At 41.8% G+C, this 25,437-nt stretch overlaps 2 protein-coding genes across 2 annotated transcripts in view; both read left to right on the plus strand.

Annotated features, from left to right (window-relative positions):
• The window catches only part of adam12b (ADAM metallopeptidase domain 12b), a 275,387-nt gene extending 257,320 nt beyond the window's left edge, over positions 1-18,067 (plus strand). The window contains exons 21-24 of the mRNA XM_069899558.1: positions 6,982-7,051; positions 7,234-7,482; positions 13,803-13,915; positions 15,674-18,067. Of these exons, the coding sequence (XP_069755659.1) occupies positions 6,982-7,051; positions 7,234-7,482; positions 13,803-13,915; positions 15,674-15,722 (481 nt within the window). The 3' untranslated portion in view covers positions 15,723-18,067. The remainder of the gene's footprint in view (positions 1-6,981; positions 7,052-7,233; positions 7,483-13,802; positions 13,916-15,673) is intronic.
• A 2,771-nt stretch (positions 18,068-20,838) lies between these two features.
• The window catches only part of dhx32b (DEAH (Asp-Glu-Ala-His) box polypeptide 32b), a 48,816-nt gene continuing 44,217 nt past the window's right edge, over positions 20,839-25,437 (plus strand). Inside the window, exon 1 of the mRNA XM_069899701.1 lies at positions 20,839-20,953. The gene's annotated coding sequence lies outside the window, so the exon portion shown is untranslated. The remainder of the gene's footprint in view (positions 20,954-25,437) is intronic.

The following is a 25,437-nucleotide window of genomic DNA, read 5'->3' on the forward strand; positions in this document are numbered from 1 at the left end:
ATAGACAACATCCACAGCCTTTCCTTCCTAATGAAGTATTTAGGCATGACTTGCTTATTTGCGTTCATGTCAACATAACTTGAAGGAACAATTTAATTAGGCACACTATTTGATGAAAATGTTATTATAAGAAACAAAAGCTTTGTTTTCATTTAAAAATCAGAGTTTTTAAAAAAAAAAATGTAAATGAGAATTTCTGGCTCTCAGGCGTTGCTCTGGCAGAAAATCTGCTGACAGCTGGGAACCAATACATAAAAGTTGGTGAATGTTTGCTTTCCATTTGCAGGAAATGTTTTAAAGATGAAGTTAAAGCTGTTAAAACACCTTGTGGTTTTGTTTCTGAATTTATGTTCCATAAATACCTCCCCTTTCTGTGATTTTTATCAACATTGCTCAAGAATCAAGTGTGATTGATACCAGACATGTAACAGGTGGAGAGATTTCCCTTTGGAATTTCAATGCATATTATCTTGACGGTGAACCCATTTGGTCTGAGATGATGAAACTAGGTTTCTGCCTTCTGAGGCCTATAGTCTTGGTCAATTTTACTATTATGATCATTGTTGAATATATCCACTGACGTTATTTTTTTTTAGCTTTCATTGCCACCCTAAGTAGGTTTCAATAATCTTCCGAAAGAATAAAATTTGCAAATAAGTAATATGAGCTGAGCTTGACTCCAAGTCCTGGAAGGATAAAATGGAACAAAATAGGCAATAGTTTCACTTTAATGGACAATAATGTCAAAGCAAAGAGGCTTTAATTGAGTTGCTCCAGGAGAGTTTCTTGAAATGTCTTTCAATTTGAGGGAAGGAGCCACACCAGATCTTGTGCTGGGAAATGAGCCACACCAGGTGACTGGAATTTCAATGGGAGACCATGTTTTAGGATAAAGTTCCCCTCCCCCTGCACCTCCCCACTAGATCCTTCCACTCGCTCTTCTTCCTCCCTCCGCCCCCCTCCTCCTTTGGTTCCATCTCCTCTCTCTTTGTTCCACCATTCTCACCTTCTCTACTTAGCATATTCGAACAATAGCAGACTTCCAATCACGAACTCCACCCTGTGTACCCATCTTCCTCCCGCTGACCCCTTTGTTTCTCTTGTCACTCTCTCTCTCTTTGTCCAGCATCTGCCACTCTCCTGCCTCTGTCCTTCATATTCCCCCTCTGTCTGGTTGGCCAATCAAGTGTAGAGCCTCTGTCTCATCCCTCCCACCCTGGCCTCTTTACACTGTCTTGATGAAGCGTTTCGCTCAAAACGTTGCCCATCCTTTTTCTCCCATTGATGCTACTTAACCTCCAGCAAATTGTGTTTTCAGATAGTAAGATAATAGATAGGCTGGACCTTGTTGGCGGGGGTGGGGGGAGAAAGAGAGTTAATTGGAAGCGTCTACAACTGATATGGCACTTTTTTGAGGACCAGCTTATCAGAGTCCAGGAATGGCAAGTTCCAGGAAGGAGGAAGGGCAGGGATGGCTTGATAAAAAAGCCTTGAATGATGAGAGAGGTTGTGAATTTTCGTCAAAAAGAATAAGATGGTATAGGTAATGTTTAAGAATCCAAAATCAGATAAGGCCTTTGAGGAATATTAAGCTGGCAGGAAAGAGCTGAAGAGGGCATTAGGAAGGACTGAGGAGACCGTGGAATGCCCTTGGCAAGTAGAATTAAAGGGAATCCCAAGGCATTTTATCAGAATCAGGTTTATTGTTGTGAATATGTGTCATAAAATTGATTGTTTTGCAGCAGAAGAATTGCTTTAAATTGCAGTTCTATAAATCAAGATTTTTTTTAAAAAGTAATTAATGCGAAAAAGAGAAAAGGTGAGGTGGTGTCCATAGGTTCATTGTCAGTTCAGAAAATTATTTGGCAGAGGGGAAAGCTTTTTAACCATTAGCTGTTTGTCTTCGGGCTCCTGTACCTCCTCCCTAATGGTAGCAGTGAGAAGAAGGCATGGCCTGGGTCATTGATGATAGAGGCTGTCTTCTTGAGACACCACTTCTTAAAGATGCCCTTAATGGAGTGAAGATTAATGCCCATGATGGCTCTGGCCAAGTTCACAATTCTCTGTAGCTTCTTCCTGTCCTATATAATGGTAACTCCATACTAGACAGTAATGCAACCAGTCAGAATGCTCTCTACGGTGTACCTGAAGAAATGTGCAAAATGTCCTGACCCTCTGCACTGCTGACCCCTCGATGATGACTGGTTTGTGCTCTCCTGGTTTCTCCTTCCTGAAGTCCACAATCAATTCCTTAGTTTTGCTAACAGTGAGTGCAAGGTTGTTGTTGTGACCCCACGCTACCTCGCGCCTGGACACTTCTTCATTGCCGTCTGTGATTCTGCTGACAACTGTGTTGTCATCAACAAATTTGTAAATGGCATTTGAATTGTACCTAGTGATACAGTCATGGTGTCGAGAGAGTAGAGCAGTGGGCTAAGCACACATCCTTGAGGTGTGCTTGTGTTGACTGTCAGAGAGAGAGAAGGAGATGTTGATACCGATCCACACTGACTGATCTTCCAATGAGGAGGTCAAGGATCCAGTTGCAGAAGGAAGTGCAGAGGCCCACGCTTTGAAAGTCGTTGACCAGTACTGAGGGGATGATGGAGTTGAAAACTGAGCTGTAATCAATGAAAAGTAGCCTGATATAGCTATTGCTACCCCTTTTATACAGAGGATTCAAGCTGGGTATTATCTGCCTTTTGAGCACTTCGCCTACCTGTGTGAATGCATGAAAGGCAGATTGGAGGGTCTGAGCTGACCCGGCTTTTATCCGCCAAGGTAAATAGCGTCAGAGGCAAAGTGGGACCTGTCTAAAAGGGCGAGCAGTGTTGCTGGGTCGAAACGGAACGGGATGATGACATTGGGATGATGTCTTTTCTGTGCAATGTAAATCCATAGTCCCAGGCATAGAAAATGCAAAATCTCAATCCACAAATCTCCGACTCCTCCTTCCACCCCCGACTCCCCCTTCCACCCTGACTCCCCCTTCCACCCTGACTTCCCCCGGCCCGGCTACCTTTCCACCCTAACCCTAACCCATCCCACCCCACCTTAATTCCTTTTACTCAGCTCCTTCTTCTATCCCCGCCCCACCACCCCCCCTCACCAACCCCCTCACCCCGCCTCCATCTCCGGGCTCCCCATACTCACTTTGACTGAGTAGATGTGGTGACGAAGCACAGGCAACCAAAGTTCAGGTAGGAGAGGTTGAAGGGAGACCAGAGCAGGTGGTCGCGGACCGACAGGGTCTCGATATCGGTATCAACTGGATGGGCAGTGACTCGAGCTCCTGATGCCCTAGCCGCCCACGAATCCAAGCTCCCAATGCCCTGACCACCCACCCATCCAAGCTCCTGATGCCCTGGGCTGTCCCTTTAACATCCCCATCATTCTCACCATCCAGCAATTAATTTTAGTGCAATGCTTAATTCTTCAAGCCCAGTGTGTGGTTTCAGCTGTGTACATTACAATAATGTTTATTTTCAGAGCAAATGGCTTTTGAGTAAAGGTTTTAAGAATGAAAAACTGTATTGAGAAAAGCACGAGGGAGCTGTAATATCTCACCAAAGGCAAGTTATTCATATGTAAGCGTACAGCTGGCTATCACTAGTCCTCATTTCAGTAACATCCAGCATTGAGAATTTACCATGTTCCTATAGATAATTAGAAGCGTCAAAATCCCAAGATGCTCAGCATTATGTACAATTCTGTGCCCCTATTTTGCTTCAAACTACTCCAGCGTTACATTAAAACAAAATGTGCCTTTATTATTGTCAGAGCAATGTCACTGCCTGGTGCATATGGTTTACATCACACTAGACGCTGACGCCGCTGTGTTACACACCCCACCTCTTTTGCTCTGAGAAGCCGGGTTGCTGTGTAAAAGGACTCACCAACCCGGCATTTCTTCTGTTCTGTGTGAACAAGCAAGTAGCTTCGAGAGACGAGTCGTGTATTAGGCAATAATGTGGTTTTATAATATGAAAAGGGTACATTTTGTCCAGGTGATCCAGGACTGAGTGAAGAACCAGTGAGATTGCCGCTGCTGTGAAACAATTGTGGTGGTAGGCAAATTTCAGTTGGTCCAGGTAATTTCTTATGTATGAGTTACTTACATTAAAAACAAGATGATAATTAGGGACAAAGGATTGAATTTGTGCTTGGAGTCAGAGGTAGTAGGCGTGGTACAAAACAAATATGGTGAATCAGCAAGGAAAGAGATGTGGAGGACAAAGGATGATAGAGAATGCCAATAAGTTAGGGCATTTTGAATTCAAGAAAGATTTGGTGCTGGGTCTTTTGGAACTTTGAGGTAGATGTCCCCAATGCCTGATGTAATATGTCTCAGGTTAAGGGAGGACATTGCTGGGACTTTGACAAAGATCATTGTATCCTCATTTGCAACAGGTGAAGTCCCGTAGGATTGCACTATAGCTGGTGTTGTACCTTTGTTCAAGAAGGGAAGTGATGGGAATAATAATAAGGAAATTATAGGCTGGTGAGCCTCACATCAGTAGTAGAGAAGTTGTTGGGGAGGATAACTAGAGACAGGAGTTAACTGCATTTGGAAAGCCATGGTCAGATTACAAACTGTCTGCATGGCTTTGTGTGAGAAAGCAGTGTCCTACGAAGTTGTTCTTTTTATGAGGAGGTGACAATAGAACATTACAGCACAGAAACAGGCCTTTTGGCCCTTCTAGTCTATGCCAAACTATTAATCTGCCTAGTCCCACTGACCTGCACCAATCATATCCCTCCATACCCCTCATATCCATGTCCCTGTCCTAATTTTTCTTAAAATTGAGCCTGAATTCAAGGTGATTGATTGGGTTAGAGCAGTGGATGTTGTCTATATGGAGTCTAGTAAAGTCCTTTGTGATAGGCTGATCCAGAAGGTGAAGATGCATGGGATCCATCATGATAGTTTGAATTCAGAATTGTCTTGCCCATAGGAAACATGGGTAATAGTGGAATGTGACCTGTGGTCTTCAGAAGGGATCAGTGTTAGGACCTCTATTGTTTGTGTTATATACAGATGACTAAGACAAAGGTGTAGTTGGGTGGGTTAGTAAGTTTGCAGATGACATAAAATTAGCGGAGTTGTGGATTATTGACTGCTGAACCATATCTTGTAACTGAGAAAATAATCCCAAATATTTTTATATATTTATGTACATTGTGTGCGCCATGGTCTGGAGAGATGCTGTTTTGTCAGGTTGTGTGTGTACAATCAGACGATAATAAACTTGAACTGGAATTGCAGAGAAACGACAATTGGAGTTTAATCCAAGCAAGGATGGGGAGTTGCACTTTGAGTTCAAAGAAAATATACAGTTCATGGCAGGACTCTTAACAGCACTGGTGTGCAGCAGAATTGGATTTCAAACTCCATAGCTCCCTGAAAGTGACCACATATGATGGGAAAGGTGTATTACATACATTATTGGTCAGGGCATTGAGTATAAGAATTACAAAACAATAGTGCTGCAAAATAAAATTTTGTTTCGGCCACACTTTGGGAGTATTGTGTGTAATTCTCGCCATCCCCCATTACAGGAAGGATGTGGAGACTTTGGAAAGGGCTCAGAAGAGATTTACTGGAGTACTGCCTGTTTTGAGGATATAAGCTATGAGAGGTTGGACAAATATGAGTTGTTTACTCTGGTGAAGGATGAGTGGAGGCCTGAGAAATGTACACAATTATGAGAGGCATAGATAAGGTGGAAAGTCAGAATCTTTTCCCCAGAATTAAAATGTCAGATATTAAAGGGCATGCTTTGAAGGTGAGGCGTGGTGGGGGGAGGATGAATGGAACATTTTTTTTTACAGAGAGGTAGGTACCTGGAATGGGTGCCAGGTATAGTGGGTGGAAGCAGATACAATAACAGCTTCAAGAGGTTTCCAGATAGGCATGAGTATTGAAGGAATAGAGGGATGCATATAAAGTGCAGGCAGCCGAAATGTAGTTTAATTTGGCTCATGTTTGGCATGTGAGGTGAAGGGGCTGTGCCTGTGCAGCACAGTTATATGTTCTATTTCCTTCCCATGTCAACAAATCATTCAATCCAATCATCTCAATAATTGAGTTGCATGCCATGGAAGGAACAGATAATGTGTGGAATATTTTAAAGCTTGTAAATCTGTTAACAGCGCCAAAATGAATTCACCCGCAGGTTCAGGCGAATGCATGAAAGCCAGAAAGGACTTTGTAGAGTCCATCTGTCGTGAGTTAACTGGTCTCAATCGGACAGCTGTCTTAAATTGGCCTTGATTTAATTATTTCAAAATTGGGGAATATTTAATGCAACAGTATAAATGATTGCATGGAGCCTTGGTGAGTCTGCACTTGGAATATTTTGTACTGCTCTAGACTCCCTATTTGAAGAAAGATGTACTTGACATAGAAGCAGCCCAATAAAAGTGCCCCATATTGATTGTTGGGATGGAAGACTGTCCCAGAATACAAGATTAAGCACACTGGGCCTATATTCTCTGGAATTGAGAAGAATGTGAGGAGATCTTTTTGAAACATTCAATATTTGTATGATTTGGCAGGATAAATACCAAGTTCGTGTTTCCCCTGACTGATGTATCTCGAACCAGGGATAATTGTCTAAAGCTAAAGGGTTTTGCCATTTCAGGATTGAGATGAGAGGAAATTTCTTCCTCCAAAGGTTGATGTTATCAAATAAGAATTAAACAAGGCTTGATTCTAGTATAAACACCTTTCCCAACTGCCTATGGAAGAATAAGAACTTGGACAAGCCAGCAGATTACTTTCGGGAGCATAAATTATTACTTGTAGGAATAAAAAAGGAAGAAATCTAGGAGAAGGAAGATACAGAATAAATTCCATCTGGCAATGATTTGAAAATATGGAAATGCATTTTTATTATCTCTGATTTTAATTAACTGTAAAATCTATTCAAATTAGCTGCACTAATACTTTTTCTTATTATATTCTTGTCATCCTATCAGATCATCCACGCCAAGCCAATCTAGCACAGCCTACTCAACTCCTATCAAAAGACAATCCAAGATATACAAGGTAGATTACCAGGAAAAAATTATGCCTTCAACAGAACAAAAAATATAGACTCTGTTAATAATTTACTGGGTGAAATTTAATGGAAATGCTGTAGCCAATTATACATGACCTGAGAAGAGTGTGAAATGATGGCTGGTTAAAAAGATACTGACGGTTAATTTCTGGTGGTCTGCTTATTTCAGCAGGCAGACAATCTTCAAGCTGCCGGCTCATTCCCATCCCCAAATGTGCTGGATCAAGGTGTACGACGGCCACCTGGATATCAGCCTGTTCACATCAGCAATCCACTGCCAAACTCGGTCAGAGGAGCAAATTTGCACTTTTCCCTGACACCGCAGCGGGTTCTGCCGCCACTGAGCCACAATGGGGAGTCAAATTCTGGAGTCCCGAGACGACCGCTGCCAACCAACCCTTCCTTCAGACATCCACAGGTATGCGTGGAACTAACATGTTGTCAGGTTCATATTTTAGAAAGAGCTGTGCCTCTTTTTGGAAAATAACTCCTCTCTCAGGAAGACACAGAATGCTGGAGAAATTCAGCCAGTCACGCAGTGTTCTTTACGTGGCAAATATAAAGATACATAACCAGTGTTTCGGGCCTGACCCTTTCATCAAGATATGAGCAAAATGCAGTTAGAGGCACAGGCAAGAATTCATAGGTGGACATGGGTGGGAGGCCACAAGAGAAAAGTGCTGAGAAGAGATGAGATCTTACTGAATGGAGAGGTAAGGGGTGGAGAACTGGGGAAAACGAGACAGAGAGGGGAGTGGCCACACAGAAACCATCGATGTTAATGCCATCTGGTTGGAGAGTGCCCAGACAGAATATTAGGAGTTGCTCCTCCAATTTACAGGTGGCCTTGGTTTGACATACCTTGACTTCTCAGGAAGGGCCAACCATTCTTTCCTGAGACCCCAGATTGGCAATTCGGATCACCTGGCTGTGCTCCTTCTTCCTGCATGTAGACAAGAGCCTAAAATGAGAGGCTCTGGAGATCTGCACAGCAGAAGGTGGTCACGGGAGGCTGAAGAAGTTACAGGACTGCCTCGAGCTAGTGGATTGGGCAGTGTTCACGAACTCAACAATGGATATGAATGATTACACCAGGGTCATCACAGACTTTATCACAACAGCTGTGGATGAGTGTGTCCTCACCAAATTGTTTAGGGTTTTCCTGATCCAGATGAACAATGAAATCCGAAACTGCTGAGAGGCAGATCACAGATCAGGAGATCCAGAACACAAGGAGCAGGTATGATCTATGAAAAGCCACCTCCCAGGTGAAGAGGAGATACCTGACAACTGTGGCGGGCCTTAACGACATAACAACTACAAAACCAAACCCATAGCAGTAGGAGACAGCAAAGCTTCACTTGCAGATGAACTCAATGCCTTCTACTCCTGATTTGACCTCCAGAACATTGTGCACCTCCACGTCCCCTGATGATCTTCTACTGTCAGTGTCTGAGACTGATGTGTATGCTGCCTTCAGAAGAGTGAATCCAAGGAAAGCATTTGGTGCAGATGCTGAAAGTCCAAGTACTGAAAACCTGTTCTGGCCAACTTAATATCTTCAACCTCCCACTCAGGCAGGACATGGTACCCACCTGTTTCAAACAGGGCTCAATTACATCTGGACCCAAGAAGAGTGTGGTAACCTGCCTAAATGATTTTTGACCACTGGCACTCACATCCACAATGTTAAAATGTTTTGAGAGGCTGGTCTTGAAGCATATCAACTCCTGTCTGAGCAGCGACATGGATTTGTTCCAATTTGCCTACTGCAGCAACAAGTCTATAGCAGATGCCATCTCACTGGCATGAGGAAAAATCCTGGAACATCTGGATGACAAAGACACGTAAATCGGGATGCTCTTTATTGACTACAGTTCAGCATTCAATACCATCGTCCCCTCAGAATTGATCAGCAAACTCCAAGACCTGGGACTCAATAACCCACTGTGTAATTGGATCCTAGATTTCCATATAACAATTACAGTACGGAAACAGGCCATCTCGGCCCCTCTAGTCTGTACCGATTTAAGTGATCTCCTCTAGTTCCACCTACCTGCTCCCTGTCCATAACCCTCCAATCCCCTCACATCCATGCACTCATCCAACCCTCACTTAAATGACAAAATTGACCCTGCTGCAACCACCTCTTCTGGAGGGTCATTCCATTCAGCCACCACTCTCTGAGTGAAGAAGTTCCCTCATATTACTTTTGCCCCCTTACCCTTAACTTATGAGCCCTTGTTCCAATCTCACTTACCCTCAAGGGGAAGAGCCTATTCACATCTACTCTATCAATCCCCCTCATGATCTTAAATGCCTCTATCAAATCCCCCTCAACCATCTACTCTCCAATGAATAAAGACCCAGTCTACTCAGTCTTCCTCACCTCCAGACCCCAATCAGTGAGAATTAGTAAGAACATCTCCAAAATCTTCATCAGTACTGGAGCACCACAGGTGCCTGCTCTACTCACTTTACACCTGTGACTGTGTGCCTCGGTACAAAAATAACACTGTCCACAAATGTGCTGATGGTATATGATACCAAGATAGTGGGTTGAAAAAAAAGAGGGCCACGACTCAGCAAACAGGAGGAAGAGTGAAATTCTGCCTGGCCCATGGGAATAAGAATCTTGGATGTGCGTGATGCCATTTATGTAGTCTGACAATAAATCTGAACTTTAAACTTGAAATTAAATGGATTCACTGAGCTAATTTCTCTTGAGATAAAAAAAAGTTGCCTATAATTCTGGATTTCCTGCTAAACATCCACCAGGATTAAGACTTGGGAAAGACTGAAACTTTTCAACATTTCAACCCCAATCACCACTCCCGGTCAATGATCATTTAGCTTGGAAAGTTTATGGAAATGTAAAACTTGTATATAATGGTGCTACTAGTGCCGACCCAGGAGAGAGCAGAGCTGAAACACAGTACTGCTCCCAAGGTTTTTACCGCTCAGTCCTGATGCTGGCGGCTCTGTGCAGGCTTCAAATGGCCTTTTAAAGGAGCTGACGGTGTTTGTAAGTAAAATCCTGCAACCGCGAGTTCTGTGCCCAAGATGGCGGCGCCTGTGCTTGGCAGCGGCTTTGAGGGATTGTAGACTGCCGGGAAGCAGCAGACCGGCAGAGGGCAGCAGAAACGGTGATAATATCATCCTGTTGATAAGGAGAAGCAGGGAAGGTGACCACAGCAGCAGAGCAGTAAGGTACTCAGTGGCTGAGGGACCCACGTAGCCAACATGCATGTTGGCGTTGCAGTCAGTGAACCCACGTGGGCTACAGGTTACTGGACACTGGCTCATGGGAACTAGGTATCGGAGCCAGGATTTGAGAGGATGCTGAGGGCGAGAAGGGCTCGGGTGCTGAAGGCTTCCTGATCTTTTCGGAGGATCGGGCTTGGAGAATGGACAAGAGTCGGTGTGGCTGCAGAGAATTACGGCAGGAAAAAAAATTTTTTAATGTATTATCGCGTGAAAGTAAAAGGTACCTTGAATCTGCCTGTTGCTTTGAAATTAAAATTACAACCCAAATCTGTTGGCAGACTGGTGGCAGAATTTAATCCAAACAAGTGAAAACTGGTTCATTTTAGGATGAGGGAGATGAGAATGAACTGATTTTCCCAGGGAAGAGTGAATCTGTGGAATTCTTTGTCCAAGGAAACAGTAGAGGCTGACATATTAAATACATTTAAGATTCAGTTCAATAGATTTTTGCGTGACGCACCAGATGGCCTTCTCCTGCTTCTATTTTATATGTTCTTAAATTCCTACGGGGCATAAGCTGTAAATGGAAGGGATCTCAGGGCTGTTTTTGTCCAGTGAGACCTGGGATGCAAATACATCGTTTCCTGAAAATGGTGACACAGATGGGTAAGGCGGTGAAGAAGGTATTCGGCATGCTTGCTGAGCCAAGCCATCAAGCATAATTGTCAATAAGAACTAAACACAAAACTTTGGCCTGAGTGCACTTGGAGTTTTATTGGATGGGGTCCAATAGGTTGTTGCCTGGACCATACAAGAAGAAATTGGATAAGATGGGCTTATTCTCAGTGGAAACTGGAGGGTAAAGGGTAATGTGATAGATGTTCATAAAATAATGAGGGACATGAATAGCACAGATGGAGTCATTTTCCTCGGGAACAGTAGTCTAGAACTAAAAGGCATAAGTTTAAGGAGAGAGGGGAGAAAGAAATCTGAGGTTTGGGTTTTCCACAGAAGACGGTGGTGATCTGGAAAGAGCTGTCAGAAAAAGTGGTACAAGGAGACACAATTACAATGCTTAAAAGGTATTGGGGCAATTACTTTAATAGGAAAGGACTAGAGGGGCCCCCTAATGTGGGTAAATTGGTTTAGATCAGAGAGGCATCATAATTAGCGTGAATGTGTTGGGCTGAAGGGCCTGTTTCGGTGCAGTGCAATTCTATGACCCTGTGGCTGTATTGAGACTAACATACGTTTCTCTCGCAACTGTTTCCAACATAAAAGCTAAATTGTCAAGATTCAGTAATCTAGTCAGAGGTGCAAGACACTCAGATATTAAAAGCCCCAATAAATGCTACATAAAAGCAACTTTATGGTATTTTTTTTAAAACTTTATGGGAGACAGCAAATGCTGATAAAGGCACTTTATCAACTCTGTTAACTTTTTCTTGCAGCTCTTTCATCAAATATATCTCAAAGCTTTAGTGGGTGACAGGACCACATAAATTAAAATGTTCAACCTGCGTTGTCCCACTGTCTTTGAAATGCATATATTATAAGGGAGCATTGTGTGTCACATAACATTTAAACAAAAATCCATTTCCTCATCCTGATCTTCAGACCTCCACCTATGTTTGTGTCATAAAATATTTGAATATTCCTGAAGAGTCTAATGAAATTTGGGTCATAAAGGTATATGTACTTTAATTAAAACTGATAAAGTTGCAGGTGCTGTAAACCTGAAATAAAAACACGGTGCTGGAATCACTGAGCAAGTTCGGCAGCATCTATGGTCAGAGAGGTAGAGTTAACACTTCTCGGTGGAGTGAAACACCAAAGCCTGCAGACACTCTGATTGTTAGAGCTCAGCCAGTCCCACAGCATCCATAGGAGCTAGAGGTATATTACCGACATTTCAAGCCTGAGCCCTTCCTTCAGGTGAGCCCTTGAGGAAGGGATCAGGCTAATATAGCTTTACCTCCAAGTGTCAGTAATATAGCTTTTCCTCCTATGAACGCTGTGGGACCGGCTGAGTTCCTCTAGCATTTCTGTGTTCTGACTTCTGGTCAGGGCCCTGACAGCAGCATCATCAGATTTGTTTCTCTTTCCACAAACGTTGCCTAACTTGTTGAGTATTTCCAGCACTTCTTGTATTAGAAATATGAGAAATTTAAAATATATCTACAGGATGTTAGATAGACTCTGAAATTTCAGGACACAAAAGGAGAAAGGTTGCTGGAAAAATGGTAAACCCAACATTTTCTATCTGTTAGTGGCTGATAGACCTGATAAGTTTATTTATATTTGAGTTGCTGTTAATAGGAAAGGAAGTTATGTGTGATTACCACTTTTTTCTTTGCCTGCTTGCCTATATTAAATCCTTTGCTATTAAGCCAAAGTTATAAAAGATTATTATTTATTGTTATGAATCAAGCAATTGTTATTAACTATGTTGGCGTGTTGCAAACAAGACTTTTTATGGTTTGTAAGAAACATATATTCTCAATTATAATCATTAAGAAGCAGATATCATACCATTATCCTTCATTGATATTAGTGACAGCTAAGTACACCCAAGCCCAACAATTACCCAACAATCTGGAACTGTCACCATTTGGTAAACAAAGCACTCTACACCAGTGGTTCTCAACCCTTTTTCTTTCCACTCACATCCCACTTTAATCAATCCCGATACCATAAGTGACCTGTGATTAGTAAGGGATTGCTTATGGTGGGATGTGAGTGGAAAGGGAAGGTTGAAAATTCACTGATCTAGACCCAATTGTTAATGAAATATTTTGCTTGGAAAAAATTGCATTCGGCCCATCTCCTTTGGAGTTACGAAACCGTGCACATGACAAGTCAATTAGGTATGATTAAAACAGTGGGTTTCAAACTTTTCCTTTCCACCCACATACCACCTTAAGCGATCTTTTACTAATCACAGAGCAGCTAGGGCGTAGGGATTACTTAAAGTGGTATGTGAGTGGAAAGAAAAAGGTTGAGAACCACTGACTCTACATACAGTGCCTCCCATAATGTTTGGGACAAAGACACTTTTTCCTTTCTTTGCCCCTGTGCTCCATGCATCCTCTCCATACTAAAGACTCCTGCATTTGCATCTGTAACTTCACCCATCTCCCTCTGCTGCTGACAAGCATTCATTAGTTACAATACGATTATTCTATTGGTGTCTAGCCAACCGTCTCATCTTCTATCCTTTCTTAAACTTGAACTTCACTAAAACTGTGCTGCCTATGTTCAAACTTGCACCAAGTCACACATACTCATCCTTTTCTTGCTGACATACATTAATGCCCAGTCTCATTGCCAACTCATCTTTAAAACTGTTGTAATTGCCTTCCAAATACTCCATGGTTGTGATCATCTCTCCAGCTCCTCCATTTCTTTGGCAATCTGTAATCCTTGCATTTCCACAACAGCTTGTCAGAGAACTTCATGGGCATTTAACCACATGTGATCTAACCGCATCACTTCAAATTGTTAGAAATTGTATTTTATTTTTCATTGCAGGGGCCTTCCAAGCGTAGCCCACCACAGAAACCTCTACCAGCAAATCCTGTTAACCGGCCATCTCATCTGCACGTCTCTAATCAGAACTCCGAGATCCGGATTAAGCCTGTCAGGTAAATTATTTGAGGAAGCATAAATTTTTTACTTGACGATAAGCAAAATAAGCCCTCAAAAAAAAAAAAGTCCTGCTGAATTGATTCACATTTGTTGGTGGAGAATAAAATGGTTCTTTAGTGTACAAGGCCATTTTAAAGCTGGAGCTAGCTGGCCCTCACGATGAGCTCGGAGCTAGCATCCCAAAAAAAGGCTGTGCACGGTGTCCTATTCCAGGTAAGGCTGAGTTTGGAGATTGTTCAGTGAATGCAGGAAACTCTATCTTCAGTGAAAGACCACATTTTACTTCATTTTTACATCCAGTACATCAAAATAGCATAGCATGAAATGTGAAAAAAATTCAAGTGTGTCTGCATATATGGATGTTTCTTCAGGAGTTTACACACAGTCTTTTATCTTCTAACATTCTTCATTTCTCTACTGTAAAGAGTTCTAAAATAACGTGGCTCCAAAACGTTCTAGTGAAGCCAAAGCTTCCAGTGTGTAAAAGCATGGGAATCTGTAATTTTCCTGTATTTAGACGTCCAGAAGCTATTTGGAAGTGCCATATAGATTGATGAGGTTGCAATGGAAAGAGACTGAAAATTGGATGAAAGATAGCTTTCTTCTGCATGAGGCACAAGAGGTTACCAGACAGGTGTAGCAAGAGGCTAAGAAAGCAAATGGTATATTGGATTTTATTGCAAAGGGATTGGAGTTTGTAAATTAGGAAGATTTGTTTGAACCAGCACAGTGAGTGTAGCGACAAGCGCAACGCTATTACAGCAGCGTGACTCGGGTTCGAATTGGGCACTGTTGCAAGGAGTTTGTATGTTCCTCCTGTGTTTGCGTGAGTTTGCTCCGGTTTCCTCCCACCCTTAAAAAATATACAGGGGTTGTAGATTAATTGGGTGGCACGGGTTCATGGGCCAGAAGGGCCCGTTACTGTGCTGTATGTCTAAATTTAAAATCAGTTGTATGGGTTGTTGCTGAGGCCCCACCTAGAGTACTGCATGCAGTTTTGATCCCCTTCAAAGGAAGGAATGTGGTAGTACTGTCGTCGTTTCAAGCTAAGGGGCTAGTCATTTGAAGTCAAGGTGTGTCAAAATTTCTTCCCATGCATCTTGTAAAGATGGGTAGATTCCGATGTTGAAACCCAGCATATTTACATCCCATTAATTTGTATGACATTTCAACATGGTACATTACCAGAGTAAAGTAAGCTCTGAGATGGGTTATTTTTGTCGACTTAGACTAATCTTCAGAAATCTTCTGCTTAATTACAGCGACTCTCAGATTAGATGGGGTCTATTCATATAATCATTATATAAATTCAATTTGTCTTAATTTTTTTGACAACAGATGTTTCCTACATTGAAGACACAAGGACTGCAAATAGTCTTAGCTACGTATCCATTTTTTCAAGCATTCCAAGAGGAAATGACGTCCCGATTGCTGTCAGCCATGGAAGGGGTCAAGCTTAGAAATGTCTATTATGCCTGTCAAAGTCTTATCATCTGGATCAAGGCAATTGCAGTAGATCGAGACAAGTTAGTGACATTTAGCCATACTTGCCAGCATTGGATCATTCAAGATTGCAGACAGAGTATGGAGATACACAGGCACAATATGGGGCAGGAGAGGTAGATGGGGCAAATTACAGAGGGAAGGAGGATAGGTGGTATAGCAGCCAATGACATAGTCTCTGAGCATTGGAGATGACACATGAAGGACTTTTATAGTTCTTGTTTACTGATAATCTTTACTCTTTCTTTCAGACCAGCTCCCAAGAAGCCTCAGCAATACAATATTAATCGACGTTGTTGATATTGAATGAGAGAAGAACTTTATCTGCCAGCAATTGACCAAACATGTTTGCACTATATAAGAATTTAAATGGAGTTAATCCACTTTTTAACCAGCATTGTGAGTAAGAATGTTACTGTCATATATCTACATTGGTGCCCACATTTCTTGACTGTAATGGGCGAAGTACAGTAAGATATATGTTACAGCCAAACTGTTCTTCTCACCCCTAATAAGTGAAGGAGGAACCATTTTTTAATGTATCTAATTGAGAGATGCCTAGAACATAGATCAGGGGTAACCAAACCATGGCTTGTGAGCCACATGTGGCTCTTTGACATGAATGTGTGGCTCCCGGAGGTATTTTAGTGTCTGGTGTTTGTGGATGTGGCTTGTGATCGCATGATTGTGGTGCGTGAGGCAGTGTTGTAGGCAGTTGAATTAGCGAAGTGTGATCCAGGCCACCTGTCCATCTGAGCTCCCGATGCTCCGGCCACCCGCCCAACCGAACTCTCAATGTTCTGTTTTCCCTCCCATCCAAGCTCCCAACACCCCAGCTACCCTCCCATCTGAGCTCCCAACGCCCTGACTGAGACTCTCAATGCCCCAGCCACCTTCCCATCCAAGCTCCTGACACCCCGGTCACCCCCTCTCATCCAAGCTCCCGATGCCCCGACCACCTGCCCATCTGACACCCCAGCTGCCCACCCATTAGAGCTCCTGACCACAGACTCTCATCTAGGCCCCAGCCACCTGCCCACCTCATTGGAGCTCTCAATCTCGAACACAGACTGACCACCCAGTACTGGCCAGTCACCCATCCAAGCTCCTGATGCCTTGAACGACTCAGGTACTTACCTCACTCAAGAGTTGTATGTGTGTAATAATCGACCCCATAGACTTTACCATCAAAATTGGTTCACAAAATTTGACTTTTACACGAGTATATGGTGTGTATTATTGAAACTAATACAAATTAGCAGTTTAAAAACTACATTCATGAATAAATATTATTACATACATGTATTTCTTAATGTTTATATAAAATTTTTGTATCAAAATGCGCATGTAAGAGTAAAAACGTGTATGTAATATTTTTTCATGTCTTGCGGCTCTCAAACATCTGAAGTTTATCATGTGTGGCTCTTACCTTAAGCAAGTTTGGGCACCCCCTGACATTTTCAACATTATCATTATTCCATATCTCATGGAATAATACCTCATGGTACCACAATGACTTTTAACAAGGCGCTGCAATAGCTTCATTGTATCCCATCACTGGCTGTTATGGTGTAACATTTTGTATCCTCACTGAAAATGCATTTTATTCAAATTCTTAATGACATCAGAGCAAATCATTCAGACAGTTAACGTACTAATCTTTAACAGTGCCTTCACTGTAAAAACAAGAGAACGTGTTGATTAAATGCCTCTACCCGACGTGACCAGACCCATTAGGGTGATATGACAGCAGATAGACACGGGAGATTCCTAATACCTTCAAGCCTATGAGTGACATGAACCCACTAGGCATTTTAATTTAGCAGAAGTGCAGCATGTTTCTAATGGTGACTGAACCAACTATTTGAAATGCAACCTTAGACTGTAAATAAGAGATAGCTCACACCACCAAAGGTTGTGATCAAATTAGCTGGTGCTCAACATATTTTGTGTACAGATAAAGGACTCTGAGCTCCTATTTTTGGTGCTGTGGCTCCTTACGGTGCTGTGTACTTGCTCAGGTACGTGTAAATTATTAATTTATGTTGAATATTTATTACAATGCAGTGCACTGTGGTAGACACTTTTACAGTAGCTGAAATTTCTTAAAGGAAAATCTCTGAATGTCATAATTGCGATAATTTTCGGTGAAAACATTCTGCCTAGTTGTAGCTCAGCCGAATAAATGCATTTGCTCTTCTGTTACTAGGGGCGCCAATAAAAACACAATGTGCTAATTACTCTTTAATCAGCAGGAATTGAAACAAAAATCTGATTCAAATGAAGGATTCAGCATAGATTGGACTGATTCACATAAAGCAAATCACTGCATTGTTTTCTTTTTCAGGTAAACCATTTTGTAAAATGATTTTTAAGGATTCCAAATTTCTTATTAGTGTCTGATGTAGTTTATTGATTAAACTATACACACTTTTTTTGTAGCATTTACATATACTAGACGGTCAGCTAGCCATTCCGTATTTTTAAATGAAATGTATGTAACATTCCATTCAAGCTTGTTCAAGTTAGTTGTAATGTTTTAGGTTTTACAGGGAAACATTTCTACAGTTTGTTTTCCTTTGCCATTGATTCAAGATTATGCTTGTGGACTGCCCATTATTCACTAAATTCTGTGTTCAAACATTTCCCTTTGTGTCGGTAATCATTTTGTGTGTTGTCGTCCTTTAATCTTTCTAACATCAGCAAGTTTACCAAATTATAGAACAGAATTACTTTATATTTGAACAATTATCTGTGTAATACCAGCATTATTAAGAATCTCTCCTACAAGTTGTGAAAGTTATATTCATTGCTATTTTTTCCACTAATCACATTCTATTAACGTGGAGTTTGGGGGAAAAAGAGAGAAACCAAGGATTTTGTCGTTTATAAACTGTAGCCGACTGAATTAATAGTTAGCTTTTTTTGTTTTATCTTCCAATTATATGGGGCGGCATGGTGACCTAGCAGTTAGTGCAACGCCTTTACAGCACCAAACCAGGGTTTGAATCCTGCGCTGCCTGTAAGGAAGTTGTACATGCTCCCTGTGTCTGCGTGGGTTTTCCCCAGGGGCTCTGGGGAAAACGTGCTGGGGTATAGGTTCATTGGGTGTAAATTGGGCAGCATGGACCATGCTGTCGATCTAAATTTTTAAAAAATGTACGGAAAAATTGAAAACAGATTTTTACAACCGCTTAACAATATGCTGTTTGAAAGTGATCACTGCAAAGCAAATCTGGACAAATTAGAATCTTTATGGGTTTTAGCTAGAACACCTGGAGTAAAGAACTTGGGTCATGAATTCTGGCTGTGCAGCATGCATTGTATGCCACATTGGTGACTGATGCATGTCTCCATTTGCCGTCCATCAACCTGGTCAATTTTCTGGTGAATGTGATGGTAAAAAGCCACCTAATGAAAATAGCATTTCCAAATTAGTCACTCCTCATTGCTCAACTGAACTGGGGAGACAGGAAGATTCAACATGGATTTCCTCTCACGTCTTAAAAATGCACTGCTATCTTACCTCTTACTGAGGGTTTATCAGAAGGGCATTGATGGGTTCATATTGGAGACAATAATTTCCAGGGAGAATGATCCTAATGTAATTGCTACCTTTGGAGCTGGCATAAAACCAATGTGGTGCCAGGACAAGAGGTACCTGCAGCCTACTGTGGTTTGTCACACACTTACATGAAGGAGATTGCAAACTCACTCCATTCCCTTCCCTGTGGCCAAATAAGAAATGGGAGAGGTAGTAGACCAAATGACCCTTTGAGTCCTTTGAGATTACTCCATCATTCATCCTGCTTGATCTGTCACCAAATCCCTTAGTTTCCTTAACAGTGAGAAGTCTCACAACCTCTGCTGTGGATGAACACTGTTAGTAAGCCTTCACAGTCCTCCTGAGTAGAGAATTCTAAAAGCTTATTGCAGTCCTGAACAGCCCACCACTTATTATCGATCTGTGCCCCATTTTTCTGGGCTTCCTAATGAGGATAAACATTCTCCATGCTTCTGGCTTGTCAAACACGTCAAACACTTTAAGAATTGTTTAAGCTTTGATGAAATCTCCTCTCATTCTTCTAAATTCCAGATAATACAGACCTGATTCTCCTTATGTAGCTAATCCACTATCCTTGGAACCAGACCAGTGAATCTTCTCTACTCCCTGCCTGGCAAGTATATCCTTTCTTGAGTAAAGAAAACAAAACTGTATTTTAATGCTCCAGTCTCATCAATGACTCTATACAACTGAGATAAGCTTCTATACTCACACTCCTTATAAATTAATATTTGCCTCCTAATCAACAGGTCTGTTCATACAAGCACACGCAGATCTCTTTGAACATTAACATGACCATTCACCATTCAGTTTCATTCACCTAAATAATGACCTTGTACTTTTTCCACGCTACATTCTATATGCTGGATTCACCAGGAGGTGTGGCCCCTATCCTGTTTTTAAACAAAAGGTAGATTTCAATAAATGATTTAGTTTTAATTTTACGTTTTCTTAATGTCTTTAATGTTTTTCCAGGGCTACAAATTAAAAATTATATTTCCTTTAATTGCTTTAATTGAAGCGTATGTCTAAAGTAATCCAAAGTGCTCACAGTCCATTCCAGTTCCTGGGAGAACTCTTGAGTACAGCACTTACCCACATTAGGTTTGTGGAGGCAAGTGAGTTTAGGCAGTGACCTAGATCCAATACATCCACCCCACTGAAATATATAGCAAAATAGAGGACAATATTACATAAAATAAACATTCCAAAAAATCCAAAGTATAAATACAAATGTCAAAGTCTTGTTTTTATTTGTAAGCTTTGGCCCTTAGGAAGATGGTAGGGATCCACCATTTTGAGCTACTGTAGTTCTGCTAAAGACAAATCTTTCAGGTAGAGATATTTCAAAGTTTACATCTGAAGACAGAGGTTCAAAGGACATAATTTCAAGTCCACATGGAGGTGAATCCACAAGTTATGGCATTCTTATGTGTCTGCTGTCCTGGTATGTTCTGGTGGCAGAGAATGTAGGTTTGGGAGCTGCTTTCAATGTTGCCAAGATGAGTAACTGCAGTGAATTTGTAGATGGTACACACAGTAGTCATGTTACAATGGTGGCTCTGTGAATGAATATGTAAGGTGGGATATTGTGTGCAAGCACAATATCCTTTCTCCTGAATAGCGTTGAGCTTCTTGAATGTGATCAGAACTCTACATCCAGCAAGTGGAGAGTGTTCCATCACTCTTGTGTGCAAAACCTGCACATTGGTTCTTGGGCAAACTTGCTTTATTTGTGTTCCATATGTTGAACTGTAACCTGTTTTTTTTCCTCTTTACCCTAAACAAAATCTTTTGTACTGAACATAAACTAATATTCTTCTGACAGAGAGTCTTCAAACTGAAAGGTGTTTTTTTTAAGTAAAAACACAGAAGTGCTGGAAGAATTCTGCAGGTCTCGCAGCGTTCATAGGAGGTTAAAAAAAATATATATCACCGACGTTTTGGGCCTGAGCCCATCTTCAAGGTACGTGTTAAAAAGCAGGCAGACATCTGAATTAAAAGGCTAGGATGAAGGGAGGAAAGGACAGGGGGAGGAGCCCAGACCAACAGGCAAAAGGTAATAATTGGACGTGGGTAGGAGGACAGGAGAGGGTTGATCAGGGAGGGGGGGTGGCTGTGTGAATTCAGAGCTGAGCTAAAGGAATCGGAGGGAAGGGGGAATGGAGGCATGGATGGTGGTGGTGGGGAGTGGCTAACAGAAACTGGGAAGTCAATGTTGATGCCATCTAGTGGAGGGTGTCCAGATGGAATATGAGGTCCTCCTTTTGAGGGTAGTCCCTGTCTGACAGTTCTCCACTCAGTTTTGTCTAACTGCGTGTGTCTTTAATTATCCAAAGTGCTCACAGTCCATTCCAGTTACTGGGAGAACTCTTGGGATGCGTGTTTTAAGCACGCATTTTCTGGTCATATTTCTCTTTGACATAAGAAAACCAATTGGAACTAAACAAAGCAATCAACATCAAGAAATAGAACATTCAACAGGAGTAAATCACAAATTTCTGTAGACACCGTGGTTGGAATGAAGGAGAAACTCAGCAGGTCAAACAGTGTCCTTTATGTAGCAAAGGTGAAGATACAGAACCAACTCAAGCCCGGAACGTCGGTCCTGTATCTTTACCTTTGCTACATAGAGGACACTGTTTGACCTGCTGAGTTTCTCCAGCATTTTGTGAGTTTTTAAAACATACAGCAGGAGATAATTTATTATATTTTCAAATGCATTCAATATAAACTTTTATCATTTATTTGAAATGTTTTACATTTATATCAATTTTGCTGTTAATTCACTATTTAACACAATTATCTTTAATCATTCTTCCTGCTTGCATGTAAATTCATAATGTAACTCTTTAGTATTAGTTCAACAAAAATCTTTGTGGTACACCTCAGCTTGGAGAAGCCTCATTTTTAATATGATTAAAAGCATTTTGGTCCACTATGTTGGAGCATGAGCTCATGGGGTAGTTGGAAGCAGATTTGTCATAATCCTGCCTTAAGATTTATGTCTACCTGGAAACATCACTGGGAGAAGCATCCAACGCTGACACTCCCGCCCCTCCTCTCATGAGCAACTGGGAGACAAATAAAGCCCTTTGTGCCTTCATAAAACAAAAAAAAATCTTACAAGAATCAAATGCTTTCCTGTTAATAATTTATTGCCAATAATATTTCTACCTTAACCTGTGAACAAAAGTGAAGTAGCATTAACATTCCCATGACTTGTTTTAGGTCTAAGACGATCTCATTTAAATCCCCCTAGGAGACCAATCATATTCTGTAGAATAGAAAGAATATAAAGTAGTGCATCAACACATAAAAACAATAATTAACAAAGTCTGCAAACCAAAATGCTAATCAACTACTGAATCTATGAAATGGTTTGCATTGTATAATGTACTTCTGCGCTAAGGGGATTGGCGTTTCTCGTTTACCAAAGGCACACAAAATTCAAACAGAATTTCAAAGAGAAACGCTGCCGTATTGATAATTTTTATAGACATTCTTACAAGCTGCAACGTATGTGCTACAGCTGATCTGGAACTTTTTTTAAAATTTTTAATTTTTCACACTATGAACCATACTTGCATGTTAAAAAAGCTCGTCTACTGGTGTTTAAAAGCACCTTGAAAAATGTAATTTACCAAAAATAATAAGCAATTTGTTGCTGCCATTGCAGACTTTATAAAATGCACAAAAGTAGCACGTTTTCAGGACAAACCAAGACTGGAGAAGATTTAACATGTAATGTGATATAACACTGGATGCAATTGCAGCAAAAAAAAAAGAAATACCTGCTGAATCTTTTGTTTTAAAGATTATCAAATCAAACATTTAAGAAACCTGGCAAATTAAAGACCAAAGTGCACAAAAACAGCAATAAGGCCATCAAGAAACATTTGTTGTTGACATCTAAAGAGAATGCTCTTTTAAGTGGGAGTCTGCTGAATTTTAAATCTGATTCAGAACAATTACAGTAAAACCCCTGTTGTCCAGAATTAAAGCTAACAGCAGCCTCAAGCAAGTGCAAAAAAAAATTGTGGAAAACAAATAGATAAAAAAATACAGGTTTAAAATTGGCACTCCTCACCATTAGTTCACCAATCCATGCACCACACAATCTCAAGAAACCAGAAAATTCACTTATCCGGCATCTATCAATCCCGCCACTCCCCCCCATAGGTACCAGATATCAGACTTTTAATTTATGTTATTGTTGGCCATCTAAAAGAACAAGGGTATAAATTTCACAGCTGTTTGTCTGTTATGAGACCAATAAGAGCCAAATGGAGCATGCAAGAAGGCACACAAAGGGGAATCAAAAAAAAATCTGAAATCCAAGCAAAACCACCTGTGAAGGAAAATATTCTAATTTCTGCAGCATTTCTTGCACGAGCTAATGCAGTTAATAGCCTTCAGCTCCAGATGAATCATGCGTTTGCCAGCCTGCAAACCCAATTCATTCAGAATATTAACCTGAAACCCCACTCCACTACCCTCCCTTCCCCTGGGCCGAGAAGACTTAAACTGCTCATGCTTATCCCTTGATCAGAACATTCTATTACTGGGCTTGAATATTCTGGCCCAGCAAAGTTTCCCAGAAAGTAACAATAGTTCCCTGCATATCCAAGTCCAAATATGTTGCTTGGGTTTCATTCTACTTTATGCTGACTGGCTGTGACATGGTCTGGTATGGGGACACCAGTACCGCACCGCTGAGCTTAAAGGCTGCAAAAGGTAGTGGACACAGCCCAGTACATCACAGGCAAAACCCTCCCCACCATCGAGAACAGCTACAGGGAATGCTGCCGTCAGAGAGCAGTAGCAATCATAAAGGATCCACACCAATAACACACGCTCTGTTCTCGATGCAACATTCAGGAAAGAGGTCTAGGTGCCATCGAGATTTGCACCACCGGGTTCAGGAACAGCTGCTACACCGTCACACTCAACAACATATTTAAAGGACTCTTGTCCATTGGGTACAGTTTTTTTTGCACAATCAATAAGTGGTCATTCTGCCTTCTTTGGCTTGGCTTCGCGGACAAAGATTTATGAAGGGGGTAAAAGTCCACGTCAGCTGCAGGCTCGTTTGTGGCTGACAAGTCCAATGCGGGACAGGCAGACACGGTTGCAGCGGCTGCAGGGGAAAATTGGTTGGTTGGGGTTGGGTGTTGGGTTTTTCCTCCTTTGCCTTTTGTCAGTGAGGCGGGCTCTGCGGTCTTCTTCAAAGGAGGTTGCTGCCCGCCGAACTGTGAGGCACCAAGATGCACGGTTTGAGGCGATATCAGCCCACTGGCGGGGGTCAATGTGGCAGGCACCAAGAGATTTCTTTAGGCAGTCCTTGTACCTTTTATTTGGTGCACCTCTGTCACGGTGGCCAGTGGAGAGCTCGCCATATAACACGATCTTGGGAAGGCGATGGTCCTCCATTCTGGAGACGTGACCCATCCAGCGCAGCTGGATCTTCAGCAGCGTGGACTCGATGCTGTCGACCTCTGCCATCTCAAGTACTTCGACGTTAGGGATGAAAGCGCTCCAATGGATGTTGAGGATGGAGCGGAGACAATGCTGGTGGAAGCGTTCTAAGAGCCGTAGGTGATGCCGGTAGAGGACCCATGATTCGGAGCCGAACAGGAGTGTGGGTATGACAACGGCTCTGTATACGCTTATCTTTGTGAGGTTTTTCAGTTGGTTGTTTTTCCAGACTCTTTTGTGTAGTCTTCCAAAGGCACTATTTGCCTTGGCGAGTCTGTTGTCTATCTCATTGTCGATCCTTGCATCTGATGAAATGGTGCAGCCGAGATAGGTAAACTGGTTGACCGTTTTGAGTTTTGTGTGCCCGATGGAGATGTGGGGGGGCTGGTAGTCATGGTGGGGAGCTGGCTGATGGAGGACCTCAGTTTTCTTCAGGCTGACTTCCAGGCCAAACATTTTGGCAGTTTCCGCAAAGCAGGACGTCAAGCGCTGAAGAGCTGGCTCTGAATGGGCAACTAAAGCGGCATCATCTGCAAAGAGTAGTTCACGGACAAGTTTCTCTTGTGTCTTGGTGTGAGCTTGCAGGCGCCTCAGATTGAAGAGACTGCCATCTGTGCGGTACCGGATGTAAACAGCGTCTTCATTGTTGGGGTCTTTCATGGCTTGGTTCAGCATCATGCTGAACTAGTCATTCTGCCTAGTCTACAGGAAAAGAACCTCGGGGTACTATGTGATGTCAGGTATATTCTCTGACAATAAATCTGAAATCTCAATGTTTCAAGAGGCCTATAGAAATTGGGATCAATGTTCAGTCATAACACATAATTCGTTTTCCCATTTGAGGATATCATTTGGAAGCCTGAATACAAATCTAATACAATACCTCATTTGCTACAAGAGGATTACAATTTCATATCATGGTTCAGCACAGGGTTGGTACCTGAACAAGTCTTAATGGGGGACATCAGGGTC

The sequence above is a fragment of the Narcine bancroftii genome, chromosome 10, assembly GCF_036971445.1.
Source record: "Narcine bancroftii isolate sNarBan1 chromosome 10, sNarBan1.hap1, whole genome shotgun sequence".
In the NCBI taxonomy this organism is placed as follows: domain Eukaryota; kingdom Metazoa; phylum Chordata; class Chondrichthyes; order Torpediniformes; family Narcinidae; genus Narcine; species Narcine bancroftii.